Raw genomic sequence first — 26,348 nt, 5'->3', positions numbered from 1 at the left:
AACTGCCTCTTCTAATTGGCCGGTCCTTTGCGAAGAGGCAGTGTGGCATGGGAGGGAGCTACGGATCATCTCATGCCATCTGGACTCATCTTCCTTCGTGTCTTGTTCCAGCTCTGACAACGTCCAGAGCTTCATTGAAGAATTTCTCCAGATCTTCAGCTCCTTGCTACAGGAGAAGAGGTGAGTGTGACTGAGCCATGGGACAGAGCCATGTCCAAGACAACGTTACATAACGGAGTCCCTGCCACTGTCTCCCCACAGCTCCAAGGTTGGGCAGCAGACCCAGGCAGTGGCCCCTGCATTGTCCGTTTCATTTGTCCTCTGCCCTGCAGGTTCCTGCGGGACTATGATGCACTCTTCCCAGTGGCCGAAGACATCAGCTTGCTGCAGCAGGCCTCGTCCGTCTTGTATCCTAATACAGTCCACAGGGCACAGGTGGCTTGCTGAGGCACCCAGAGGGGCAGGGACAGGCCCAGCCCCAGAACACAGGGTCAGCCCACGTCATCTATGGATGCCTGTCAAGATCCCCTTTCTAGAGATGTGTGCTCTAACACTCAGGTCAGGCAGGTGTAGTCCTGTTCTCTCTAGTCTCTGGGCCTCTGTGACCCTGGCCTTGGCCCTGCCCCACTGGACAGGTAAACAGGTAGTTAAATAGACACTCACTGGGGAAGAACTCAGGGTGAGAGTATCTGGCCAAAGCAATGTTCAAGATGAGAACAGGAAGAGGAATAGGAGGCAGCCAGTACCAGTAGTATTCAGGCCCTGATGGAGAACAGAGCAGGCTCCTCTCAGGATGTAGGGTGCAGAGCAAGGGGTGCAGCCCTGGGGATGGGGTCCCACAGGGGGTTGGGGCAAAGCAGGTGAGCTAGGGGTCAGTGGACTCACTCATGGCCCTGGGCTGACCCTCGTGAAGAAGTTGGGCCTCTGGCCTCCCAAGTGCTGGGGAGCATGGAAGACTGAAATCTAAAGCAGGTGGAGACTTGCAGGTGCACACTTTGGATAAGCTGTGGCACAGGAAGAAGATTGTCCTGGCTGGGGACCTTGTAGGAGGCCCAAGGGCTAGAGAGGAGGCTGTTACTGGCATCCTGGGGTAGATGATGAGGGTTTGGACTAGAAATAGAGTGAAGAAGTTACTCTTAATTGCTGGCCTGTCAGTGCCCACAGAGAAAGAGGGGTGACAGGAGGCATAAACCTGGGGGCTGTTTGTACAGCTGGGATAGATTGTTCAGTCTTCCAGGACATGTCTTGAACCTCTAGCCTTGTTGCAAAATGCCCTCTGCTCGATGGGCAGAGCCCAGTGGCAGCGTTCCCATCAGGCCTTCCTCCATGGTGATCCTGCAAAACAGTGCCATGTTCTAGAACACTGTTGTGGTAGCTCCCAGCCCTGCTTTTGCCCACTTTCTGCTGAGTGGCAGGTGTTTGGTTATAAGGTTGTATGGCCATGGTCTGCCCCTCTGCCTGCCCCTCCTCCCCAATTCATGGGATCATATGCTAGGGGGTGAGACTAAGAAATCTTGCCCCCTCACAGCTGGGGTGGTAGAGGAGGCTATGGTCCTGACAGAGAGAGAGCCCCTTAACCTGCCCCCATAGGGACGAGACACGGACGGCCTACATCCTCCAGGCAGTGGAAAGTGCGTGGGAAGGGGTGGAGAGACAGAAAGCCACAGGCACTAGAGACTCGTCTGTGGCCGAGGACCTCAACAGGGAATCCAATGGAGTCACAACGACAACAGAGACAATCAGTGAGAAACTGCCACACCCGGACAACTCAGAGGAAGAGGAGGTGCGTGTCAGGGATGCCGTCCCTAGTCCCTTCCTAAGGGGGAGGTGTGCGGTGGGATGGGAAACCTCTGTGCTTTGTTTCTGCGGTCAGAGAAGAGGTTTGGGGAGAATCAAAAGCCTTGAGATGCTGTAAGGTGTCAGCAGCATCTTGAGATACAGGCTTTTGAATGTGCCAAGGCAAGAAGGGCCTGCTGGACCAGGTGTGAGGAGAGAGCAGGCACTAAGGGTGCCCAGCTCTGGGGCCCCAAACGTATCACTGCCATTGGCCCTGCCATCGGTGGGGTTGTTGGCATGCTCAGAGCCACTGCCTGGATATTCTGAGTTTAAATGTGTATCTATCTAATCTATCTAAAGAGAGACTGACTTATGTATTTGAAAAGCAGAGTCACAGAGAGGGAGAACAGATCTTCCATCGCTGGTTCACTCCCCAAGTTGCCACAACAGCCAGGACCAGGCCAGGTGCCTGGAACTACATCTGGGTCTCCCATGTGGACGGCAAGGGCCCAATTAACTCAGGCCATCTTCTGCTATTTTCCTTGCACATTAACAGGGAGCTAGATGGGAAGTAGAGCAGCCAGGACTCAAACATGCCCCCATACGGGATGGCTGGCATTGCAAGGAGGTGGTTTACCCCACTGTCCACAACACTGGCATCACTATGCCCCAGCCCCATCATTCCTACAAGGGCTTGGAGAATGGCAGCTCCCCACTTCCGCCTTTGCCTATTTGTTCTGCCACTTGGCTTCTTAGAACTAAGCCATGCAGGGTGTGGGCTATGTTGATTTGTGTTGCTTTTCCTTAAGCAAAAAAATTAGCAAAATTAAACCACACTGAGCAGTATATAAATTGAATTCCCCCAACACACACACTGAGAAGAAACCCAGAAGGGAGCACCTCCATGCTGTTCACCGGGACAGGTCCACGTGTTAGACTTGACTGAGGAGCATGATTAGCAAAAACCACGGCTGTTGGGGAGGCCCTTGTCTCCACCAGCTACTGTGCTCATGAGTGTGGGTGTCAATGTGCTGAACCCCACAAGGTGGGTGCCAAAGCACCCCTTTTCTAAGGAGGAAAACGAGGTGCCCAGAGGGGAAACAGCCTGCCCATAGTCACACAGCACCAGTGCTCAGCTGCTGAATGCCTTCTCACCGAGACCTGAGTCACCTGGGGGTCAAGGTTGCCCATGCAGGAGGGCTAAGGCCAGGGTCAGGGCGCCCTGCTGCTGAGGGCAGCACTGTCTGGGACCTGCTGTCCTATGCCCCAGCCAGCTCTGCCTCCCCTCTCTCACTGCAGTGTTTGGGAGCAACTGCTGCTCCGGCCGCCAGCGTGAGCGGCGTGGAGCTGGACTCGCTCATCTCCCAGGTGAAGGACCTGCTGCCAGACCTCGGCGAGGGCTTCATCCTGGCCTGCCTGGAGCACTACCACTACGACTCGGAGGAGGTCATCAACAACATCCTGGAGCAGCGACTGGCCCCGGCCCTCAGCCAGCTGGACCGCAGCTTAGACAGGTGGGAGATGGTGGGCAGAGGCTCCCAGGGCCCAGCTGCTTCTGGGTGGGGGCTCTCCCCTTGCCTCCTATTCTTGTTTTCCTCACAGCCCCAAGACCCAGCTTGCCGGTGGAGGGACCAGCCGTTTACACTGATGCCTGCTTTGGGGAAGAAAAAAAAACTGAGGGCCTCCCTGGAGGTTCTCCCACAACACTCAGAGGGGCAGAGAGTGGGCAAAGCTGGGTCCCCTACTGTACCTCGTGGGAGGACCGGGGGACTGCAACAGACTGCTGAGCCCTTCGGGGCTCTGTTGTCACCAGTTTCCCAACAGATTCCTGAAGGAGGCCATGCAAGGACTGTCACTTCCTTCACATCTGCCCCCACACGCACATTTTTTTTTTAAGATTTATTTATTACTTGAAAGACATTTACAGAGAGAGTGACAGCAATTTATTTGTTGGTTCACTTCTCAAATGGCACACAATGGCTTGGACTGGCTCAGGTTGAAGCCAGGAGCCTGGAGCTCCATCTAGGCCTGCCACGTGGGTTAACAGGGGCCCAAGCACTCAGGCACATTAGCAGGGACCTGGATCAGAAGTGGAGCAAGCAGGACTCAAACTGACACTTATATGGGAGTGCCAACGTGGCAGGCAGCAGCTTAACCTACCACACCACCATCCCAAACCCCCATACCTGCCTTGTCTGAGTTTGGCCCACTGCTGCCCTGAAGGCTCCATAGGAACAGGAGCACTCCTGTTTGTTCCTCCATGAACAAACAATATTTACTGAATGGATGAGTGCAGTTAGCTCGAGATGCTGAGGCATGGACAGGTTGAGTGACCTCTGACCCTGTCTCAGGGGCTGCTTGGGCATCACATGGGGCACAGAAGGAGCTTTAAAGAAACAGAGAACCTGTGGGCATGGCCTACAGAAGAGCTTCCTCTGGGGTCGGGCAGCACATGCCAGCGGGCCCAGCTGGGGCAGAGCCTGGTCATAAGTGCAGCCATGAGGCTGGAGGGCAATGGGGCCTCCTGACATGGACTTCTGTGCCGTCTCCCAGACAGGTGCAGCCAGACCCCACGCCCCTGCTCACCTCTCGGCACAACGTTTTCCAGAACGATGAGTTTGATGTGTTCAGCAGGGACTCCGTGGACCTGAGCCGGGTGCACAAGGGCAGGAGGTGAGGTCCAGGTGCTGCGGGGCTGAGGGGGTGGGTGGGGGGAGTGGTGCAGAGAGGAAGCAAGAGAACCGAGAGCCTGTCTTTAGAGACCTGGCCGTGGGTTCGGCTCCTGCTCCCTGCAGGGGGACAGACACTTTCATGATTGCGCTTCAGGCTCAGAGTCTGTGTTTGTGGTTGTTAGCGTCTGCTCCTTGTGGAGAGCAAAAGGCCAGAGGGGCCAACGTGCGCTCTTGCCAGCTTCTCACTGCCTTTGATGTGTGGCCATCAAGTCTGCGGGTGGGGGTGGGGCTGCATGCTGCTCTCTGACCTGTTTTTCCCCAAGCTGCTACAGAAGGCGAAAATGAAGGACTTGCCCCCAGTGAGCTTTCTAGGTGAAATGATTCCATTTCAAGGTCTTTCTCCTTGTTTTTCACTGATGTCCTTTCTGCTTTTGTGGCACTGTCCATTCATGATTTATTCATTTGTTCACCAAATATTTGCTTGGTGCTTATAGCATTTTAGGCCCAGGATTAGTCAGGTTCTGGGACTGTAGTGAAACAGACATGGCCCTTGCCCACATGGAGTATGCCTTAATCAATTGGTCAAACAAGCCACGTGAAGTCGCAGATGTAACAGACGGACGTGACACTGGAGTTTCATAGACTTGCCCCAGTCAGGAAGACTCATCTGAGAAAGGGACGTGGGCCCTAAGAGAAGGGCAGTGAAGGGGCAAGTTCTGTCAGAGGGAGGGAGGGAAAGGCCTTCCAAGCAGGGCAACAGCAGTAGTAGCTGCTGTGGGGCGCTAGTGAATGTGGGGTGGGGCCCAGGAGCTGACACTTGATGTAACAAATGACCTGGCTTTGGGAGTGGTGACCCATTTGATGATGGCACCATTACGCCATGCCACCAGAGTTAGGAAGTGATGTTGGTGCCTGGGACCCCCTGGACAAGCGTGGCCTAGGGTAGGGAGGCTCAGCGATGAGGGAGACCAGCTGGAGCTCTGGGGGTGGAGGTATGAGTGAGCTGCTTCATTCACAGTTAGGGCTCCACAGGGTTGCCCCTCCCTAAGGTTACCCAGGGCTAGAGGCCTGGCTGGCTAAGCTTGGGGAGCAGGCACAGGGCAGCCATAAAGCCATCCGGCTGGCTGGACAGGAAGTACTTACAAACTGCTTAGTCACACACATTGCAACATCGCCAGGTTCCAAGCCAGAGATGTTATCTTGCATCGGGGCCGCTCTGCCTGGCCAGCATGACCTTCTGCAGATCCTGCTGCAGGAGACAGACAGCCAGGGGGTCCCCTTGCTTCAACTCAGGGAACCTAACTGAGCTTAGGCATCTCTGGATGTGGCCTTTTCCTTTGGCTTTGATCTGTGGACTTAACCCAAGGCCCACACTATTCTAAGGGACCACCTCACCCTACCCAGGTCATAGATCACCCATGAACACTTGCCAAGGGACCCACTGGCAGCTGTCTGGGTCAGCAGAGGAACTGGCACTGAGCCAGCCAGGTGTCTGGAAGTTGCGTCCCTGCTTTGGGTAACTCCATGCTGCCAGACAGAAAGACCGGGTGACAAATGTTTACTGAGTTCACTGTGTTGTGCAGCCCGAGGGCTGAGGGTTGCAAAGAGACAAAGCCTTCATTTGTGTGTTCATTATTTATCTGTTCATTCGGCAAATATTTATTAAGTGGTTTACTAGCACCAGGTACTGTGTTAGACAAGGGCAACAAAGTGAGCATGACACCCAGGCCTTGACCTCAAAGGGCACAGAGAGACCGTGGGAAAGGCTTAGCCCAGGAACCAGGTAGTGACAGACTGGAAAGCTGCTGGGACACTTGTCCCAGTCTGAGCAGGGTGGAGGGCCTCACGGCCCTGCCTTCAGAGAGCACATGAGAACTGAAGGAGCACAGGACCTTCCGTGCTGGAGCTGGAGTGTGTGTGTGCTGTACAGTCAGGTAGGAAGCACAGAGCAGCTTGAGTTAAGGAAATGCATTCCCTGGGGTGACCGGGAGCTAGCTGCAAGGCAGGGCATTGAGGGCCTGGTGAGCCTGAGTGCAGCAGTAGCAGCCCCAGCCTGTCCTGTCTGGGACCTCTGCTTGTTGCTGGGCAGTGTGGTTCCCTCATGGCTGCAGGGGGCACTGCAGCCGTCTTGGCCCAGACTTCCAGAAACGGCCATGTCAAGGGCAACCCCCTCCAATCCTCCCTGGTTTGTACTCAGAGACCAGGAAACCTTTCCTGGGAGTTTCTCAGCTCCCCTAACATCTCATCTGGAGGTCTGAGTCACAGGGCCAAGGCCTGAAGCTCCAGCGTAGAGTGCAGAGTTGGAAAGACCCACCTAAAATGAAGGTCTATTGGAGGGAGGCTACTGAGCAGACACCAAGCACGTGTGCTGAAGGTTGGTCATGTCCAAGGAAAGAGGAAGCAGTGTATATCGGGGTGGGAGTGGCAGGGGACCACTAATTCCTTTGGAATACTCCACGGGGCTCTTGAAAATGACAGGTTTGAAAAAAAAGAAAGAAAGAAAATGACAGGTTTGCCCCACTGACCCCAACCCAAAAGCTTCTATGGCCAAAAATGTGCTTTCCATCTGGCTTACAGTAAAGGCTGTGCCAGGTCCTGCAGCCTAAGAAGCAGGACTCACCTGCTGAATGCTTCTGCACCTCATCTCGTCGCATTCTCCCATCTTTCCTGGAAGTGGATGCTGGAGTAGTGACTGAGCCACAGTGAGGGGAAGGGACGTGCCTGTGGCCGCCCACAAGGCTCAGGAATGGCCATGCTGGCTCAAGTCAGAGGGCCCATGTCTGGCCTTAGCTCTGCTGTGAAATCTTGGGACCTAAAGTTCAAAACGGAGAGTCACCTTGAAGAACAGCCTTGAAGGAACGAGGAGAGGAAAGATGGTAGGATTGCAAGGAAACTGCACAGTCCCAAGGCTCACTATCATTTACAGGAGGCTGAGCAGCTGCCCCGCCCCAGAGCCAGTCTCGGAAGTCCCCGGCCCTGAAATCAGCCCCTCAGATCTGACTGTTGATGGCTGGCTGTGCACCTGATCTTTCTTTTCTATGTAGGCTCCATATAAGGTCCTGGAGCCAAAGCTACACCTCCCTAGATGGGCTGTTCAGGTGCCAGGCTCCACTGTCCCTACCTGTGCCCTCTCCCAAAGCCCAGCTGGGATGAGTGACATTTGCCAGGCTTCTCTGTCCAGGCCTGCCAGGAAGCCATGTAACCAGAGGCCACACAGTGTGAGAGAACTGCCCCAGAACAGGGCACAAGATAGACCAGGACCCACAGGATGAGGCAGGAGCGACGATGACACTTCTCACCCATCTTTGGTCCCCAGGCCCAGCACGGATTCCAGCAGCAAGTAGGCCCTCAGGAAATGTGTGTCAAGTCTGAGGGGATGCCCTCTGCAGTGGCACCAACCACTTGAATGAGCGGGTACCCCTTCCACTTCCTGTCTACCCCTTTTTCACTTGGTAAAGAAAACCAGGTACTGGCCAGGGCTGTAGCCACAGGCCTCCATCCTGGTAGGTACGAAGGACTCCTGTGAACCGGGATTTCTCCTGGTCCAAACCAAAAGCTGCATCTGTGCCACACTCTGCCCCAGTCAAGCAGCACCTGACCATGTGGCTGCATTTCTCCTCCCTGCAGACCCCATGTCGCCCTCCTCCGTCTCCAGGGCACGCATACTGCCTTCCCACATGTTTTCACTTTGGCTGTCATTTTCCCGTCTGTCTCCCTAACTCTACTGTTTCTGATCCTTGTGTTACCCATTTCTCCATCTCCCCACCTTGGCCTGCATCCCCTAAAAAAGGGCTCCTGCAGAGAGCCAAATCCTGGCCCACAAGTGTAGGGTCAGCCATCCCAAACTGCCCCAGGCTCCCAGACAGCTGTTGCTCCAACAAAAGCCAGGCAATACTGGGTTTTAAGGGAGAATGAAGATGACTTTGTGTCTTTTTTTTTTCTTTCCTTCCTACCCTTGATATATCCCAGAGCCCCAATTTCACAGCTAAGCTGGATTTTCTTGCCTGCCATCTCCTATTGATTTCCTCCTGCAGGGCTAGAAACCACACTCCACAGGCCTGTGCAGGCACACGCTCCTGGCAAGCCAGGTTCTCCTGCAGGTTTGCAAAGCCGGAGTCAAGGGGCTTGAATCCCTAAGACTGTGCTACCGCTTGCTGGGACCCCAAGCCCATTCCTTGCCCCCCTCCAGTGCACCTAAATGGGACAAAGAAGGCTGTTGTGACAAAAGGTGATGGATCCACAGCCTATTTGTCCCCACCCACCCACCAGAGTCCCTAGAGGCCCCTGAGCTCAGTGGCAAAGACACTAGCTAAGATACCTGCATCGCATATTGCCTGGATAATTGGTCCTGGTTTCTCTTTCTCTTTTTCAATTTTTGTTTGCTTACTGTCATTTGAGAGGCAAAGTCGGACATCCTCCAGATGTCCACAACAGCCCTCAAGGCTGGGCCAGGCAAAAGCCAGACGCCCAGAACACAGACTGGGAATGTGGGAGTCCCAGAGCTGTCAACTGCTGCCTCCCAGAGTGGACATTACTGGGAAGCAGGACTGGGAGCCAAGCAGCTGCGACTCAAAGCAGGTACTTGTCTGATACGGGGTACAGGCATTCCAGGCAGTGGTTGGATGCTATGCCAAATGCCCAAGCCTCGATTCCAGCTTCTTGCTAATGCACACCCTAGGAGGCAGTGATGATGGCTCAGGACACAGGCTTCCTGCCATCCGCCCGGGAGACCTGGATTGAAGTTCCTGGCACCTGGTCACAGCCCAGGCCAGTACCTGCTGGAGCAGGTATTTGGGGAATTAACTGCATCTTTCTCTTCCTCTATTTCTCAAAAATAATAACATTCCTTTTTTTTTAATCATTCAAGCAGCCCCTGTCCCTCCTGGGAATGACCATGGGCCTCAGGTGTAGAACTGACGAGGCCCCTCTGCATTTTCCTTACAGACACACAATGCACCCCCAGAAATCCAGCTGCTGCCTTGCTGTGCAGATCCCACCGGGGGCAGTTTTCTGTGGCTTTTCCCCCTCAAGTCTAACACAACCCCTTCCTGTCAGCACAGATACATCAGCGTCAGGCTGAGAAGGCCGCACGACCGTCTGAGACCCAGATGCAGCACTCACTATTTGGACGTTAACCATTTTCCATTTTTCACTCTGAAACAAAAAGAAAACCCTCAACCAGACCTCTCTGTGTGTCTTGGCCGGCATTGTCTCTGGCACAGATGCCTCGAGAGGGAGTTCCTGGTCAGAAGGTTTGCATCTTGGCAGCATTTCTTGGGAGACCCTCCAAAGTGCCGGGACCCGTTCACAAGGGCACAGGACGCCAGTGAAGCCCTGCCCTCCATCGCTCATCAACACTCCATCTCCGCTGGGGCTGGTCTGAGGGCGAGGGGAGGGAGCCATGGTCTCTGCAGACCTCCGCACCCCCACGGCCTTCACAGCCTCACGACCTGCCCTCCTCTCTCCCATTCGCTCCTGGCGCCAGGAAGGAGGAGAACGTACGGAGCCTGATAAATGACAAGCGAGCGGTGGCAGCGCAGCGGCAACGCTACGAGCAGTACAGCGTGGTGGTGGAGGAGGTAGGTGCCCAGGCTGGGCCTCTGCTAGGCAGGGACACCCGACTGGCCCCAGAGCCCCTTCTGACCCATGCTTCCGCTCGTCGCAGGTGCCCCTGCAGCCAGGAGACTACCATGGTGACGACTACGAGGATGAGTATGACGACACATACGACGGCAACCAGGTGGGCGCCAACGATGCAGACTCGGATGATGAGCTCATAAGCCGCAGGTGAGGCTTTGGGGTGGGCAGCATGTTAGGGGCCAAGCAACCCAGGCCAGGGGGAGCTCTTCTGACCCTTCTGTACACCGATGAGACAACTAAGCCAGGGCTGGATCCCGAGAGCAAGTCATGAGTAGCAGCAGAGTACACCCACACCTCCTGACTCCTAGCCCAGTGCTCCTCACCCTGCCCCCACCTCCTCAGCCACCCCTGGGCAGGGCAGCATTTCATCTTAAGCAGTACTTTTAACTTTATAAGCCAGAGAAACAGAGATCTTCCATTCCCTATTCACTCCCCAAATGTAACAGCTAGGGCTGGGCCAGGCTGAAGCCAGGAGCCTGGAACTCACTCTGAGTTTCCCAAGTGGGTGACAGGGGCCCAAGTGGTACTTGGACCACCATCTGCTGCTTCCCAGGGTGAACATTAGCGGGGAGCTGGATCAGGAGGATAGCTGTAGCTCAAAGCCAGGACTCCAATGGGGGATGCAGGCATCCCAAGCGGTATCTTAACCACTGTACCAAACACCTGCCCATTTTACATTTTTCTTCTTAAATGCAGAAAGCTTCTCCCAGTGGAGATTCCCCAGTACAGATCAAAGCAGAGCTGCCTGACAAAAAGGAAGACTAGAGGGACCTCCGGGCCCCAGCTCAGCTTCCCCCCGGGCACCCACGTCAGGCCAATGTACTCAACGAATCTGGAGGCGGAAGCAAAACTGACTTGCAAAAACACTTTGCGCCATTTCCCGGCCTCCTAAGCCCCCACCTCGTCCTGGCATCCAGGTTTGACCTTGTCTTTGATCTCACCCTTTCCAAAACTGCAGGCCCTTCACCATCCCTCAGGTGCTGAGAACCAGAGTTCCCGGAGAAGGGCAGGAGGAAGATGATGACGACGAGGAGGAGGAGGTGGAAAATGAAGTCCCCAAGGTACCCCCTTGGCAGATGGCACTGGTGGGGGCAGCTGCAGCTCTGCAGGGCTTCACACCCCCTCGCCCTGAGGCAGCCCCAGCGTCCCTACCACAGCAAGGAGGGGTCACTTCGCGCCGAGGCAGTCTGCTTGATGAGCGGCTGGCTTATAACTTGCCTCTGCTGCCCACCAGGGACCTAGGGCATGTGTTAGAGGCTGGGCCTTTGAGCTGCCATGTTCCTTAGGCACAGGAGCCTGGGGGCTGGAAGAAGGGCTGCTGCTGGCCACCGTGCCCAGGATGGCAACTGTTAAGAACAGAGCAGTCCAAGGACCCTTGAAGGTCGTCTGGACTGGTGGGTTTGGAAATTCTGTTATTTTAGCAGTTAAACTTCGCCTTTAACTGAAAATCTTACCTAAAACCTCCATACAGATTACAAGCATAACTGCTCGGGTTGAATGGGGCAGAAGCACGGGACCCTATACTCCCTTATCCTCTCCCAGCAGACTAACAAATTGAGATGTCCCTGAGACCAGGTTAGCCATGGAAATGAATGACCGGGCTTGGTGGGGACTGCCCTGAGTGATGGGAAGTAAGTGCCCAGCCCAAGGGGCTCTTGGGTGCAAGCCCAGAACCAGTTCCCCTTCTCCCCAGGAAAGGGGCCAGCCTCGGATTTTGTATACAGCTATCAGTCTTTATATACTGCTCATCACACTGGCTTTGGTTTTGTTTTCTCTGAGACTCCGTAACAAATTTGTGGCTTGCCTATGGTCCCCAAGTCACAGTTTTCCCCTGGACTGACTGCTGGTAGCACAGAAAGCCATCGCCAGAGGGAGGCTCTGCCTCCAGCTCCGGGGCCGAGGCCTGGCTTCCGGGACAGCTGGCTGCTCTCGTGACCCCACAGGCTCTGTCAGAAGGAGCCTCAACTGTGACCTCTTTTGTAGCCATCCCAAGCAACCCCTTGCTCCCATTTCCCAGCGTCCTGCTATACTTGGGGTGCCTTCCACTGCCTCTCCCCAGGATGAGGTGGGAACAGGGGCTCCTAAAAGCCACAGCAAGTCCAGCTACCTCCCAAGACAGAGCCCCACAGCTGAAATTCCTCCCAGCCTGGCCTCACCCTAACTCAGAAATGACACGGCTCATGAGTGTTTTGTCTCCCCACCCTCCACAGCCCGACCATTTCGTGCAAGACCCTGCAGTGCTGAGGGAGAAGGCAGAAGCCAGGCGCATGGCATTCCTCGCCAGGAAGGGGTGAGCAAGTGGGGAAATGGTTTAGAGGGGCCACGGATCTGTCTCCACTGAAGGTCAAGACAGAGGCAGAAAGCCAGTCGTCTCGGGGACTCACACAGCACTGCCTGTGCGGAGCAGGACGCCTGAGCACGGCTTTGGAATCTCATTCTAAAAGCAGAGTGGGAGCCATCCCTGACCCGAGGCCAGGCTCTGGACACACCCCAGCAGCCAAGAGAGCCTGCAAGGCTCCTGGGTCACATCTGAGCACACCACATTCAAGGCCCCCAGGCAAGGCTGTGGGCTGTCTCCTCTGAAGCACCCCTGCAGAGGGGCCCAGTCCCCAGAATCCCCTCCTCCGCTCCTGCTGGCTGCTACTCAGCCAGCTGTCCATCCCCACAGCTTGGCAGTGAGCCCCTCTGCAGACAAGACTCAGAGGAGACACCAGCTCAGGGCTGATTCTACCCTCTGGAATGTGGGGTTAACCGGCTCCCCTGGGGACGGGTGTTTCGTCACGCAGGTACCGGCATGACAGCTCCGCCACAGTGACCGGCAACCCGCGAGGCCATGGGCAGAGTCGTGAGACCACACAGGAACGCAGGAGGAAGGAAGCCAACAAAGCGACAAGAGCTAACCACAACCGGAGAACCATGGCCGACCGTAAGAGAAACAAAGGCATGATTCCCTCCTGAGACTGCTGTGCCTGGGCCAGCACAGAGGGCCTGCCTGCCAGCCAGCCAGCCAGCCCCCTGCAGGGGCCACAACCTCAGTAAGACCCCTCTACAGCCTCTCAGCTTTGCAGCCCCTGAGAAGGCTGCCTCGTCGCCTCCCAGCCCGCTGTGAGCGCCTTCTTGCAGAACACACCAGTGCCTTAACCCACAGCGGAGGAACCCGAGAGACCAGCAAGCAGGCACCTCCCCCCAGATGTGCTGGCGGGGAAATGGACAGGGATGGAGCCCCGAGGCCTCCACGCCTCATACAGCAAGACATCACTTCTATTTTTTCCTGAACAGCAGGAAACCTACCAAAAAAAAAAGTCTGCAAATAAAGTTTTTGACCGTTTCAAGCACTGACCCATGGTGTGCTCAATGACCTCTGCCCAGGGCCAGCTTAACCCCTCCTCATGTTGCTCTGCCTTGCTGTGTGACCCACTTCTCGCAGCCTCCAGCCCAAGTCCTGGAGGGTGTTCAGTCGACTCCAGCCCAGGAGGAAGGTACTGTTTTCAGCCCCATAGTGCAGGTGGGAAAAGTGAGGCACCAAGGGCTGAAGACACCTGCCTGCCCCCAGGCCACAGCTAGAGAGAGATGGAACGGATACTCAACCTGACTCCTGGCGTCCGTGGGCTGCTACAGCCCCGTGGGTGATGTCATCTGTCTCACAGTATACATTCTCACCAAATCCCCTCCAACCAAACATGCAGAAGCCAAGACACCAGTGAGACATCACCGCCAAGCCCTGGCGAAGCAGGTGGGACTGCCTGGGTGGGGGTTTTCTTTTTTTTTTCTTTTTGACATTTATCATTTTAATAGGCTGAAAAAGAACAGCCACATAATCATCTCAATAAATACAGAAAAAAAGCCTTTGATAAAACCCACCACCCATGGTCGATTTAAAAAAACTTAGGAAAATTAAATCCAACATCTTGCTGGGTGGGGGTTTTCAAAGGGCTCCCCCAGGCCTCCCAGGGCACTGGGCTGATCTAGCTCAGGCTGTCCTGGATGGAGGCCATGGCTGAAGCCAGGTCCTGTGCCCAGCCAGACCTTGACAAATCACCCTGGCTGCTCTTGCAATTTCTCTGCACATGGTTAGGGGAGAGGGAAGCTCAGGCAGACAGGCACTTGATGAATTGGTTTAGCCTGGTCAGCGCACACAAGTGAAAATCAATAGCTATCCCTCCATGTCTCTCCGGTGCTGGGTGTGCTGGAGCCGCAGAGCAGACAAGCAGGTTGTCCTCCCCGCATGAGCTGGGGCCAGGCCCAGGGTCACTGGAAGGCCCTGGTTCCTGCTGGAGGCATCAGCCACCGCCCAGCCCAGGCAGGGGCTGTCTTCTTTTCTCACTTCCAGAGCTCAGACCAGTGCTTGACCCTAGAACTGGGACAGGAGGTAAGGGTGCTCCCAGCTTTACCTGCAGCCCCACTCACCTGTACTGGGTCACCTGTACCCCCACCCCCACCCGCCTAGAATGGCATCTGGGCCTCACATGAGCCTCCTGACTAGTGTGAATTTCATAAGATGGTTCATCAGATTCTTCACAACACAGTGCCAGGCCCTCCTCTCGGGTCTGGAGGGCACCCTTGCAGGATGTTGAGAACAGCTCGGGGGCCAGCGAGCCTGGTGTTCACACCCCTTCCCCTCTGCAGACCTCAGCCTGCTAGACCACACGAATAGTTTTCACTTAGTTCCAGTAAAATCCTCAGCCGAGATCCCCACAGCTAAGGCTGGCAGCTGCAGGGGTCAGTGTCGTGGTGCCATGAGGGAAGCTGCAGCCTGCCATGCCAGCAGCCCGTAACAGAGTACTGATTCAAGTTCTAGCTGCTGGAGGATTGGCCTGGCCCAGCCCTGGCCACTGCAGCCAGCAGGGAAGTAAACCAACGGACAGAAGATCTCTCTCCCCTGTAACTCTTGCAAACAAATAAATCTTTAAAAAAGGAAAGGCATGGGGTATTCTACTAGTCAAAGTCTTCCTCTTGCACGCACAAGGATCCTCTATGGGCGCCAATTTGTGTGCCAGCTGCCCCACTTCCCTTCCAGCTTCCTGCCTGTGGTCTGAGAAAGCAGTCAAGGATAGCCCAATGCCTAGGGACCCTGCACCGGTGTGGGAGACCCAGAAGAAGCTCCTGGCTCCTGGCTTCGGATCGGCTCAGTTCTGGCTGTTGCAGCCACTTGGGGAGTGAACCAGCAGATGAAAGATCTTTCTCTCTGTCTCCTTCTCTCTATATATCTGCCTCTCCAATAAAGATTAAAAAAAAAAATCTTGGGCCCAGCACAATAGCATAGTGGTTTAAGTCCTCATCTTGTATTGCCAGAATCTGATATGGGCACAGGTTCTAATCCCAGTGGCCCAGCTTCCCATCCAGCTCTCTGCTTGTGGCCTGGGAAAGCAGTCGAGGACGGCCCAAAGCCTTGGTATATGTGCTGCTGAAGCAAGCACAGCCCAAAGCCTTGGGACCCTGCACCCACGTGGAAGACCCAGAAGAAGCTCCTGGCTTCGGATTGGCACAGCTCCAGCTGTTGCGGCCGCTTGGGGAGTGAACCATCGGATGGAAGATCTTCTCTCTGTCTCCTCCTCCTCTCTGTATATCTGCCTTTCCGATAAAAATAAATAAATCTTAAAAAAAAAAAAAGCTGGCAGCTGAAGTGCTAGAAGTGTAATGGAAGCTCCACCCAGTCAAGTCACGGATCTGTGCCCCTCCTGCTCCTGCACAGGCATTTTCTGAACTGCCTTCTCTGGTCTCCGAGCAGAGATCACCACTGTAACAGACACTCCCCAGGAAACCTTTAAAGACCCTGTGCCTCTGAAAGGGCTAGGATTTCAACAGCTTGCTTTTTAGTCTACCAGTGGCGGTGAGGATGGAAATGTGGGTTGAAATCAAAACTTCCGTGCCTGGGAGGTGGAGGAGCAGAGCTGATCACTGTTTACGAAATGGGGAGGCATCGCCCAGAGCCCAGACGGGTCAGCAACTCCCACCCTCCCCCCAACTTCAACACCAGGCACAGTCAGAGAGAGGCTGTGATTGGCCAAAACCTGCATGTCCCTGTCAATTCTGGGCTTCGGGATCAAAAACGCACAGAGGGAAACAATAGCACATTTTAAAAATTTGCAGGTGGAGTCTGCCTTTGTCATGCTGCCTTTCAAATGAATCGAATACCTAAATCATCTTAAAAAGGGGGGATGTTGATGGTGTAAAGAACTGGATTGGAAGCGGGGCCGCCGGGATATGAACCGGTACCCATATGAGATCCCAGCATGAGCAAAGCGAGGCTTCAGCCGCTAGGCTACCAGGCCAGGCCCAGTAACCATCCCTTTCAAATAAATCTTTCCTAAAAGGTTCAGATCAGAGCCCAGCACAGCAGGCTAGTGGCTAAAGCCCTCACCTCCCATGTGCCAGATCTCATATAGGCGCCAGTTCAGATCCCGGCAGCTCCACTTCCCATCCAGCTCCCTGCTTGTGGCCTGGGAAAGCAGTCGAGGACAGCCCAAACCCTTGGGACCCTGCACCCGCGTGGGAGACCTGGAAGAGGCTCCTAGCTTCTGGCTTCAGATCAGTGCAGTTCCAGCCATTGAGGCCACTTGGGGAGTGAACCATCGGACGGGAGATCTTCCTCTCTGTCTCTCCTCTCTGTATAACCGCCTCTCCAGTAAAAATAAAATAAATCTTTAAATAAATAAATAAACAAACTTTAAAAAGTTATTAGGAAAAATGGTCATAATTATGCTAAGTCCCATAATTGTGAATGAAGGCCCAGCACAATGGCTCAGTGGCTAAATCTTCACCTTGCAAGTGCTGGGATCCCAAGTGGGCACCGGTTCTAATTCAACAGCCCCATTTCCTATCCAGCTCCCTGCTCACGGCCTGGGAAAGCACTAGAGGGCAGCCCAAAGCCATGGGACCCTGCACCTGCACGGGAGAGCCAGAAGAGGCTTCTGGCTCGGATCGCCTCAGCTCTGACCACTGTGGCCATTTGGGGGAGGAACCAGTGGACAGAAGATCTTACTGCCTTATCTCTGTAAATCTGCCTTTCCAAAATAAATAAATAAATCTTTAAATAAACAGACTAATGAAGACAAGAGTGGAAAGAAATAAAGGTCATGCAAGATAGACCAAAAGTAGCCAAGAGTAAAGAGACTTTTTGGAAGGCAAGAAGGAGGTCAAGCCAACCGAGGCAATGGAGTCCAATGGGGGAGGCACCAGCGGTGGGAGACAGGCCACAGGAAGAACCGAAGATGAGGAAGAGATGAAGTCAGACTGGATGTCCCCTCCCCGCAAAGGAACTCGGTGTTGCAGAGGCGAAGAGGAGGTCAGAGCTTAGGAGTTGAGTGTGCTTATTTACAGGAGGCCCAGGAGCAGCCAGTGAGGCACCCGGGCTCCTGGGGACCTGCTCTGGGGTAGACCCAGCCCAGAGAGAGAAGGCTCCTCAGGTCAGCTGCGGCCTCTGGTCCTAGCTAGCTCTCTGGGGTAGTAAGGAAGAGGGACCTTCGCTGGGGCCAGAGGTTGCTGTTGCAATTCCACAGCCTGAACCAAGGGGAAAACAAGTGATTGTCTAAAGGTTATGGCCTACAGCCCAAGGTGCACGGGGCTGCAGGAGGGGAATCCTTAAAAGGAACATGAGATCCTAACTTCACTCATCCTGGAGACTGTCTTCCAACAATCCATCGATAATTGTCAAGAGAATTTCACAGACTGCCAGAACCTTGAAGAGTACTTCATTTAGATTTTCCCAACCTATTTAACCCCTGCTTCACCACCTGCCACCACACACACACACACACAAAACCAGCGTCATCTTGGGCTCTGGCATTTCAGAAACGCCTTCCCCTTTCTGAGGGTAGGAGCTTCTGTAGGTCTCCTCCTGCCAGGAAGGCTTTGCTTGACTTCTGTTTTTAGGGACTTGCATATCTGTGAGGAAGAATGAGAGAGACAGAGATCTTTCATCCACTGGTTCACTTCCCAAATGGCTTCAACTGCCAGGCTGAGCCAAGCTGAAACCAGGAGCCTGGAACTCCATCTGGGTTTCCCACATGGATGACAGATGCATTAGAAAGGAGCTGGACCAGAAGCAGAGCAGCTGGGACTGAAACCAATGCTTTCATAGGAGCTGCCAGCTTGGCTTAAGGCACCGTGCCATGGCAGCAGCCCCTTATCCAGCTTTTCTTGCCATGATCTGAATGACAGAAACAGCAGGCCCTTTCATTCCAGTGCCCTACTTTTGATGCCCACACAAGCCCACCCTCTGCACTCAGACGCATGTGCAAGTGCCTGGCCATCCCTAGGCACTCAGTTTGGGGCTCCTCCTCCTGAGACAGTGGTTTCCTGGAAGAGTTCCTGGTGGGAATGAACTCCCAGGAAGTCTAGGAAGGTCACTGGCAGAGCTATCTCCCAGCTCATAATCCATCCTGTGTGCCCAGCATTCGTCTGTGCTCACACAGCCAAGCCTCAATAGCCATTCTCCTGATCTGCTCATTTGTTGAAAAGGCCATAGGAATAGATGTGAGGAGGCAGGGGTCCAGGCCCTGGATGTCAACAAGCTACACGATCTGAGCCAGTCTGCTGGCCTGTCCGGGCCTCCGCTTCCCCAGCACCACCCTGCATCATGGGCACCTGGAACTGTGAGGGTCAGCTGAGGTGATGACTCAGGACAGCAAGGATCCTCCAAAAGCTGTAAATCCAGTCAAAGCGGGAGAGACAGACATTTCCCGGCTCAACTTCCGGTGTTGGTACAAAGGAAAGGAGCAGGCTCTGGTGCCCATAAGATTGCAGCTTAGGACCTCGGTATGCCCTGTTTGAGTGCCTGGGTTCCAGTCCTGGCTAATCCGGTTCTGATTCCAGCTTCTTGCTCTCACACACTCCAGAAGGCAACAGGTGGCAGCTCAGGGACTTGGGTCCCTGCCACCCTGGGGGTGGGGGAACTGGGTGGTACTTCTGCCTCCTGCCTCAGGCCTGGCTATTTGAAGGCATTTGGGAACTGAACTGGCAGACGGAAGATTTTTTTCTTCTTAAGATTTGTTTAAATTTATTTAAATTATTTGAAATGTAGAGTTACAGAAAGGAGAGACAGAGAGGAACTTCGATCCATGGACTCACTCCCCAAATGGCTACAACAACCAGAAATTAACCAATTGTTTTTGTTTGTTGTTTAAAGATGTATGTATTTATTTTTTTATTGGAAAGGCAAATCAGATTGATGGAGAGAAGCAGAGACACAGAGAGAAATATCTTCCATCTGCTGGTTCAGTCCCCAAGTGGCCACAACAGAGCCGAGCTGATCTGAAGCCAGGAGCCAGGAGCTTCTTCAGGTCTCCCACGCAGGTGCAGGATCCCAAGGCTTTTGGGCCATCCTCGACTGCTTTCCCAGGCCATAAGCAGGGAGCTGGATGGGAAGTGGAACCACTGGGACTCAAACCAATGCCAATATGAGATGCCAGCACTTGAAGGTGGAAGATTAGCCAGTTGAGCTATGTACCAGCCCCAATAAATAATATATTTTAAAAAGGAACAATGAGAAGAGGAAGGGCAGGAGGATGAGAGGAAGAAAGCAAGGGATTAAAGCATCCCACGCCAGGAGGTGGCAGGCCCTGCTACTCTGACCTCTTCCCATTCTTCAACCATGCCGCCACAGGAACCTTAGTGAACAAACCACCAGCTACTCCTGCCCCGGGGGAAGGGGAGATACCCTCAAGCCAGATTCTAGGGTACCAGGGCCATCAACACCTCAGGCACTGCCGCTGTGAGGCTTGCGGGGTTACTGCTGCCCTCAAGGAAAGGAGGAGGGAAGGGCTGCAAGTCTTAGCAAGTGTGCTTCTCTCGGGAAGCAGCCTCTGCCTCAGGGAAAATCAGGAACTGTCCAGCTGAGATGGTTAATGGTTGGTTTTTAAATGTATTTCTTTTAAAAAAATTACTCTTATTGGAAAGTCAGGTTTACAGAGTGAAGGAGATAGAGAAAGATCGTTCATCCGTTGGTTCACTTCCCAAATTGCCAAACACAGTCGATGCTGAGCCAATCTGAACCCAGGAGGCTGGAGGTTCTTCCAGGTCTCCCACGTGAGTACAGGGTCCCAAGGCTTTGGGCTGTCCTCGACTGCAAGGCAAGGCCTTTAGCTGCTGGGGCTACCATGCCGGGTCCTTTATTATTATTCATTAAAGATTTATGTATTTTGAAAGACAATGTTGGGCCCCATATGATTGTTCAATGGCTAAATCCTTACCTTGCATTTGCTGAGATCCCATATGGGCACCAGTTCATGTCCCGGCTGCTCCACTTCCCATCTAGCTCCCTGCCCGTGGCCTGGGAAAACCATAGAGGACGGCCCAAAGCCTTGGGACCCGGCACCTGTGTGGGAGAACCAGAAGCAGCTCCTGGCTCCTGACTCCAGCCACTGTGGTCACTTGGGATGTGAACCAGCAGTTGGAAGATCTTTCTGTCTCTCCTCTCTGTAAATCTACCTTTCCCAGTAAAAATAAATTTATGGAGGGGTGGGGAGAATCCAAGTACCTATGAAACTGTGTCACATAATACAATGTAATTAATGAATTAAAAATAATAAATAAAAAAGACAAAAAAAATTTATGTTAAGAAGATAGATAAAAGAAAGGCAATGTTATAGAAAGAAAGGGAAAGAAGGAGAGATACACAGAGAGACAATTTTGACAATTTTTCATCCACTGGTTCACTCCCCAGGCGGTTGCAACAGCCACCACTGGGCCAGGTCAAGTGCAGGAGCCAGAAGCTTCTTCCAACTCTCTCAGGTGGGTACAGGAGGGCGCCCAAAGGGCTCGGGCCATCTTCCCCTGCTTTCCCTGGAGCATCAGCGGGGAGCTGGATAGGAAGCGGAGCAGCCAGGCCTCCCACCGGCGCCCCTATGGGATGCTGGCATTTCAGGTCACGGTGGAAGAACGCGGCTCCCTGGGTACCCAGGCTTGTTCTCTGACGCTGAGGCAGGAAGGGGCAGCAGCTAGGCGGCCAGCACTGTGCGCGCTCAGGGACAGAACCGACTAGACACTGAGGGGACAGACACGCCCGCGGGTGGGCCGCTGCCCCTTACGTGAGCCGGCCACACAGGCACCCCAAAACGAGAGAAAAACCACCACAGCCGCACCACGGTACCTTTCGTGAGCAGTGAAGAAGGTCCGTCCTTCCGAGGCTGGTCCAGGCCTGAAAGTGAGAAAACACGAAAAACGCAGGCCCCAAAAACTTCCGGGTTAGGAAGAAAACCACCCACCCAGTCCCGCCTCCTTTTATAAGGAAAGGGGCGGTACCCCAAGCGCACAGACTGCTGGGTGCAGTCTGAACATGCGCTCTGGTTCTCCTGCGCCTAGTGCCTCTTGGGAAGGCGGGCGCGTCGAGCCTATAGTTAAAGAGATAGCGCTACTGTGCAGGGGTGGAAGAATTTCAGCTCGCCCAAATCTTGGAACTAACTAGTTATGGGCAAATCATCATGCCCTGGGGCTGGGCCAGGCCGAATCCGGCAGCCAGAACTCCATCCGGGTTTCCCACTTGTGAGGTGGAAGGACTTGGCGCATCCTAGGTTGCTTTTCCCTGGTGCACTAGCAGGCGGCTGAATCAGAAATGGAGCTAGTCTGCACCTGAACTGGTGTACTGATATGGGATGCCAGCATCTCAGGTGGCGGCTTAACTCTGCATCACAGCAACAACCCTACAGTTGTCTTATTTGCAAATAGGAGCTATCTGGGAAACGAATCAGTAGTTGGAAGATCTCTCTCTCTCTCCATGTAACTCTTGCCTTTCAAATAAATAAATTTTTAAAAATTCAAACGCAGGGTTGCCAGCCCCTTGGGCTTTCTGCCTTCCTACAGCTTGGCACTTAAAGCCACAAGGCACCACGGGTGGCTGGCTCAGCCTCTCTAAGCACTGAATTTCAGTCTACTGGCAGAGGACCAAGTGAAAGAGAGGCAAGGGCCCGACGCGGTGGCCTAGTGGCTAAAGTCCTTGCCTTGAACGCGCCAGGATCCCATATGGGTGCTGGTTCTAATCCCAACAGCCCTACTTCCATCCAGCTCCCTGCTTGTGCCTTGGGAAAGAAGTCAGGGACAGCCCAAAGCCTTGGGAACCTGCACCCACGTGGGAGACCTGGAGGAAGCTCCTGGCTCCTGGCTTCGGATCGGGCACAGCACCAGCCGTTGCGGCCACTTGGGGAGTGAATCAGTGAACAGAAGATTTTCCTCTCTCTCCTCCTCTGTGTATATCTGACTTTGTAATAAAGATAAATAACTCTTTTTAAAAAGAGAGAGAGGGGGGCAAGTAGGAACTGGACATATTTTCCCCAAGGCCTGCTCCACTAGACTGCCCCACGCACAGGTGGTCAGAGGGCTGTGCCCCCATGGGTCCAATTTGAAGGGGGCTCAGGCCTCACACAGAGCCGCAGCCCCAGGGCAGCAAGCGGCCTGTGTAGCAAGGACACAGATATGCTGATAAGGAGCTAGCTGGTCCTTGAAGACTCCACAGAGAGCACCTTGCATGCAGAGTGTAGGCACTGCATCTACATAACAAGTTCACCCTTGACAGACCCACCTGCGTTAAGCACCCTACCAGCTGTCTCAGTGTCTTCCCATCTCGCCTGGAAGGTATTATTATCATCCTAAAGCAACCAGCCAGCGAGCTCCCTCCCTCCCCCAAGAACAACAGAGCTGGGGCTCAGTCTCTGGGCATGTTCTGACTCCATCATCCACACCAGGGCACTGGTGAGAAGCAGAGAGAAGCAGAGCAAGGTTGCAAAGTGAGGGGTAAGGTCGCCTGGGTTTTAAAGGTGACGCCACGGAACTGAAGGTTGATCTTGTGGGCAGTCGGGGAGCCATGCAGGCTGTGGGAGCAGAGCAGCTGATCTGGCAGCTTTGCAAGGAGGAGATGCGGGAAGGCGGTTGGCATCTCTGTATACACACACACACACACACACACCTGTCACATACACCTGTCTCACATACACCTCTCATACACACACACACACGTGTACGCACGCGCACACTCTCCTGTCAGCTGAACAGCTCCCAGCCAAGCTTTTCTCCACATTCCTTTGTGACCTTGTCCTTGGTGCTGGCCAGTCAGCTCTTGGCAGTGTGCCCATCTATAAATCCAAGTTCAGGCCAAGGCTCCCATGACTGAGGGGGACGTAATGAAGATTCCATGCCATGGAAGCAGTAGATGTGAGGGCATCCTCTAGAGCCAGGAGTCCTGCCTTGGGGTTCTCTCTGGCTGTGTTACGCCGTGGTGAGATTCTGACTCTCTGAGCATTCCTTGGAACAAAGGAGAACAGAATGGGAACCCAGCGACTCAGAGTGCCTGGGTGACGCCCAGCCGAGCCCAGTTCAGCCCTGGGCCCTGGGTGAATGCCCAGAGGTGCAACTATTTTTTTTCTTTTTGTTTATTGTTATTGGAAAGGCAGATCAGATTGATGGAGAGAAGCTGACACAGAGAAAGGTCTTCCATTCACTGGTTCACTCCCGAAGTGGCTGCAACAGCCAGAACTGAGCCGATCCGAACCCAGGAGCCAGGAGCTTCCTCTGGGTCTCCCATACAGGTGCAGGCTCCAACCCTTTGGGCTATCCTCTATTGTTTTCCCAGGCCATAAGCAGAGAGCTGGATGGAAGGTGGAACAGCCAGGACACAGACCTGCACCCATATGGGATCCTGACAGTTGCAAGCTGGAGGTTTAACCATTAAACCATCGTGCTGGGCCAGATGCAGCTCTTTTTGTGTGTGCGAGCAGCTTTTCTGCTCCAGGGACAGACTGTCCACCCTTCCCCATCCCTCAGCAGCTGCCACACAACCATGCCCAAGGAATTTGTGTTCCTTCCACTTTGTGCCTCGCCTGGCAGGGTGTTTAAAATTCATTCATTTCTTTTCTTTCCTTGGAAGAGAACATTTCCTTGGGATTTATCTTGGGAAGGGCTGGGCTCTGGAGAGGAAACCCACAGCTTTTTTAACAAGGCACCCAGCTCCCTACCCGGAGGACAAAAGCAGTAACGTGCTCAACATTCAGCATCCTTCACCCAAATGAGCCAAGAAAAATCGCCAGAATGCCGCTGGGCGGGCGAGGAAGGAATCCCTGTGAGGCGCTGAGTCCTTCTCCTGCCAGAATTTCCTTTTTTTTTTTTTTTTCCGAAAAGGGACATACACATTGATTTTGCATGAAAGTGGGGTCATAACACAGCTGCTGTGACAAGCATGTATTCAGCTGATGGACACTGGGTACAAGTCAGTACATCAGTAGGTGAGGCTTTAGCTAAGCCACCGCCTGTCGTACATTCGACTGGTTCTCATCATTTACTATCAGATGACAGTGACCTCTCCGGGCTAACTTGTGGAACTGTTTTCTTTTCTTTTTTTTTTTTTTTAAAGATTTTTTTAATTATTATTATTATTGGAAAGCCGGATATACAGAGAGGAGGAGAGACAGACAGGAAGATCTTCCATCCGATGTTTCACTCCCCAAGTGAGCCGCAACGGGCCGATGCATGCCGATCCGAAGCCGGGAACCAGGAACCTCTTCCAGGTCTCCCACACAGGTGCAGTGTCCCAAAGCTTTGGGCCGTCCTCGGCTGCTTTCCCAGGCCACAAGCAGGGAGCTGGATGGGAAGTGGAGCTGCCGGGATTAGAACCGGCGCCCATATGGGATCCCGGGGCTTTCAAGGCGAGGACTTTAGCCGCTAGGCCACGCCGCCGGGCCCGTGGAACTGTTTTCTCAGTTATCTCAGGTTAAATTCTGGAAGACCGAATTAATCAACTCCAGTTTGCTTCATTTAATGTTGTTGAGTTGGTTCTCTTGCCAGCAGCAGTTGAAAATTGTCTCGTTCTTTCTTTTTTTAAAGATCTATTTTTAATTTTTATTGCAAAGTCAGATATACAGAGAGGAGGAAAGACAGAGAGCAAGATCTTCCATCTGATGATTCACTCCCCAAGTGACCACAGTGACCGGTGCTGTGCCAATCCAAAGCCAGGAGCCAGGAACTTCCTCCAGGTCTCCCACGCGGGTGCAGGGTCCCAAGGCTTTGGGTTGTCCTCGACTGCTTTCCCAGGCCACAAGCAGGGAGCTGAATGGGAAGCAGGGCTTGCCAGGATTAGAACTGGTGTCCATATGGAGTCCTAGCACGTGCAAGGTGAGGACTTTAGCCACTAGGATACCACTTCAGGACTGGGTGCTGGTTCTAATCCCAGCTGCTCTACTTCCCACCCAGCTCTCAGCTCTCTGGCCATTGCAGCCGCTTTGGGAGTGAACCAGCAAATGGAAGATCTTTCTGTCTGTATCTCCTTCTCTCTGCATATCTGCCTTTCCAATTAAAAAAAAAAAAAAGCACTCCTATGAGGTGCTAGTGTTACATGTGGTGGCTTAACCTGCGTGACACAATGCTGTCCCTTCTTATTCAGTAAAAAAGGGGGGCCAGTGTGGTAGCCTAGCAGCTAGTCCTCGCCTTGAACATGATGGGATCCCATATGGGTGACAGCTCTAATCCCAGTCACCCCACTTCCCATCCAGCTCCTTGCTTGTGGCCTGGGAAAGCAGTCCAGGACAGCCCAAAGCCTTGGGACCCTGCACCCGCGTGGGAGACCCAGAAGAGCTCTAGGTTCCTGCCTTCGGATCAGCTGAGCTCTGGCCATCGTGGTCACTTGGGGAGTGAATCATCAGATGAAAGATCTTCCTCTCTGTCTTTCCTCCTCTCTATATCTGACTTGGTAATAAAAATATTTTTAAAAAATAATAAAAGCATCAGCTTTTATTCACTTAGCTTTATATTCAGCTTGTTTTCCTATGTGAACATTTGCCTTCACCAGTTTTCAATTGCCTTCTGTTTTATGACTTTTTATAATACATTTCTTTGCTGCTTCTATAAATTTAAAGGAAAAGAAACAGAATTGCAGAGAGGAAGACAAAAGAGAGCTCCCAGTCCCATGGTCACTCTAACAGCTGCAGCTGGGTCTCCCACATGGGAGGCAGACACCTCATCCCGCTGCCTCCTGGGGTGTTAACAGGAAGCAGAACTGAAAGTGGAGCCAGGATTTGTACCAGGTCTCCCAACTAGCGTCTTTGCCACTACACCAAATGCCTGCCTGTAGGAAACAGGGCTTTCTGATTTGATCAATGTCTGCTTGTTGTGAGGGAATAAAAGTCGATGCCTACTGTACACAGCGGAGGGCATTTGAAATCTCATTCCTCAGAGGCAACTACTGTGAACAGCTAGACGCATGTCCCCTGGTATTTTGTGTGTGCACAAATCAATGCATGTGTATTGATTCAGAGAAGATCAAACTAAACTAAACACGCT

At 53.5% G+C, this 26,348-nt stretch overlaps 2 protein-coding genes across 7 annotated transcripts in view; one reads left to right on the top strand and one right to left on the bottom strand.

The window, feature by feature from the left end:
• The window catches only part of ASCC2 (activating signal cointegrator 1 complex subunit 2), a 41,149-nt gene extending 27,722 nt beyond the window's left edge, over positions 1-13,427 (top strand). For all 5 annotated transcript variants that reach the window (XM_004591971.3, XM_058656716.1, XM_058656715.1 and 2 more), the window contains 10 exons: positions 112-180; positions 333-407; positions 1,591-1,783; positions 3,076-3,290; positions 4,330-4,449; positions 9,934-10,027; positions 10,114-10,235; positions 11,047-11,149; positions 12,299-12,378; positions 12,875-13,427. In XM_004591971.3, coding sequence (XP_004592028.2) covers positions 112-180; positions 333-407; positions 1,591-1,783; positions 3,076-3,290; positions 4,330-4,449; positions 9,934-10,027; positions 10,114-10,235; positions 11,047-11,149; positions 12,299-12,378; positions 12,875-13,046 — 1,243 coding nt within the window. In that variant the 3' untranslated portion in view covers positions 13,047-13,427. The remainder of the gene's footprint in view (positions 1-111; positions 181-332; positions 408-1,590; positions 1,784-3,075; positions 3,291-4,329; positions 4,450-9,933; positions 10,028-10,113; positions 10,236-11,046; positions 11,150-12,298; positions 12,379-12,874) is intronic.
• The window catches only part of NF2 (NF2, moesin-ezrin-radixin like (MERLIN) tumor suppressor), a 188,331-nt gene that overhangs the window by 17,406 nt on the left and 144,577 nt on the right, over positions 1-26,348 (bottom strand). The window lies entirely within an intron of this gene.

This window comes from Ochotona princeps, chromosome 29 (assembly GCF_030435755.1).
Source record: "Ochotona princeps isolate mOchPri1 chromosome 29, mOchPri1.hap1, whole genome shotgun sequence".
Classification (NCBI taxonomy): Eukaryota; Metazoa; Chordata; class Mammalia; order Lagomorpha; family Ochotonidae; genus Ochotona; species Ochotona princeps.
Note: the sequence above shows the minus strand (reverse complement) of the source record. Positions and strands in the feature narration are given on the sequence as shown.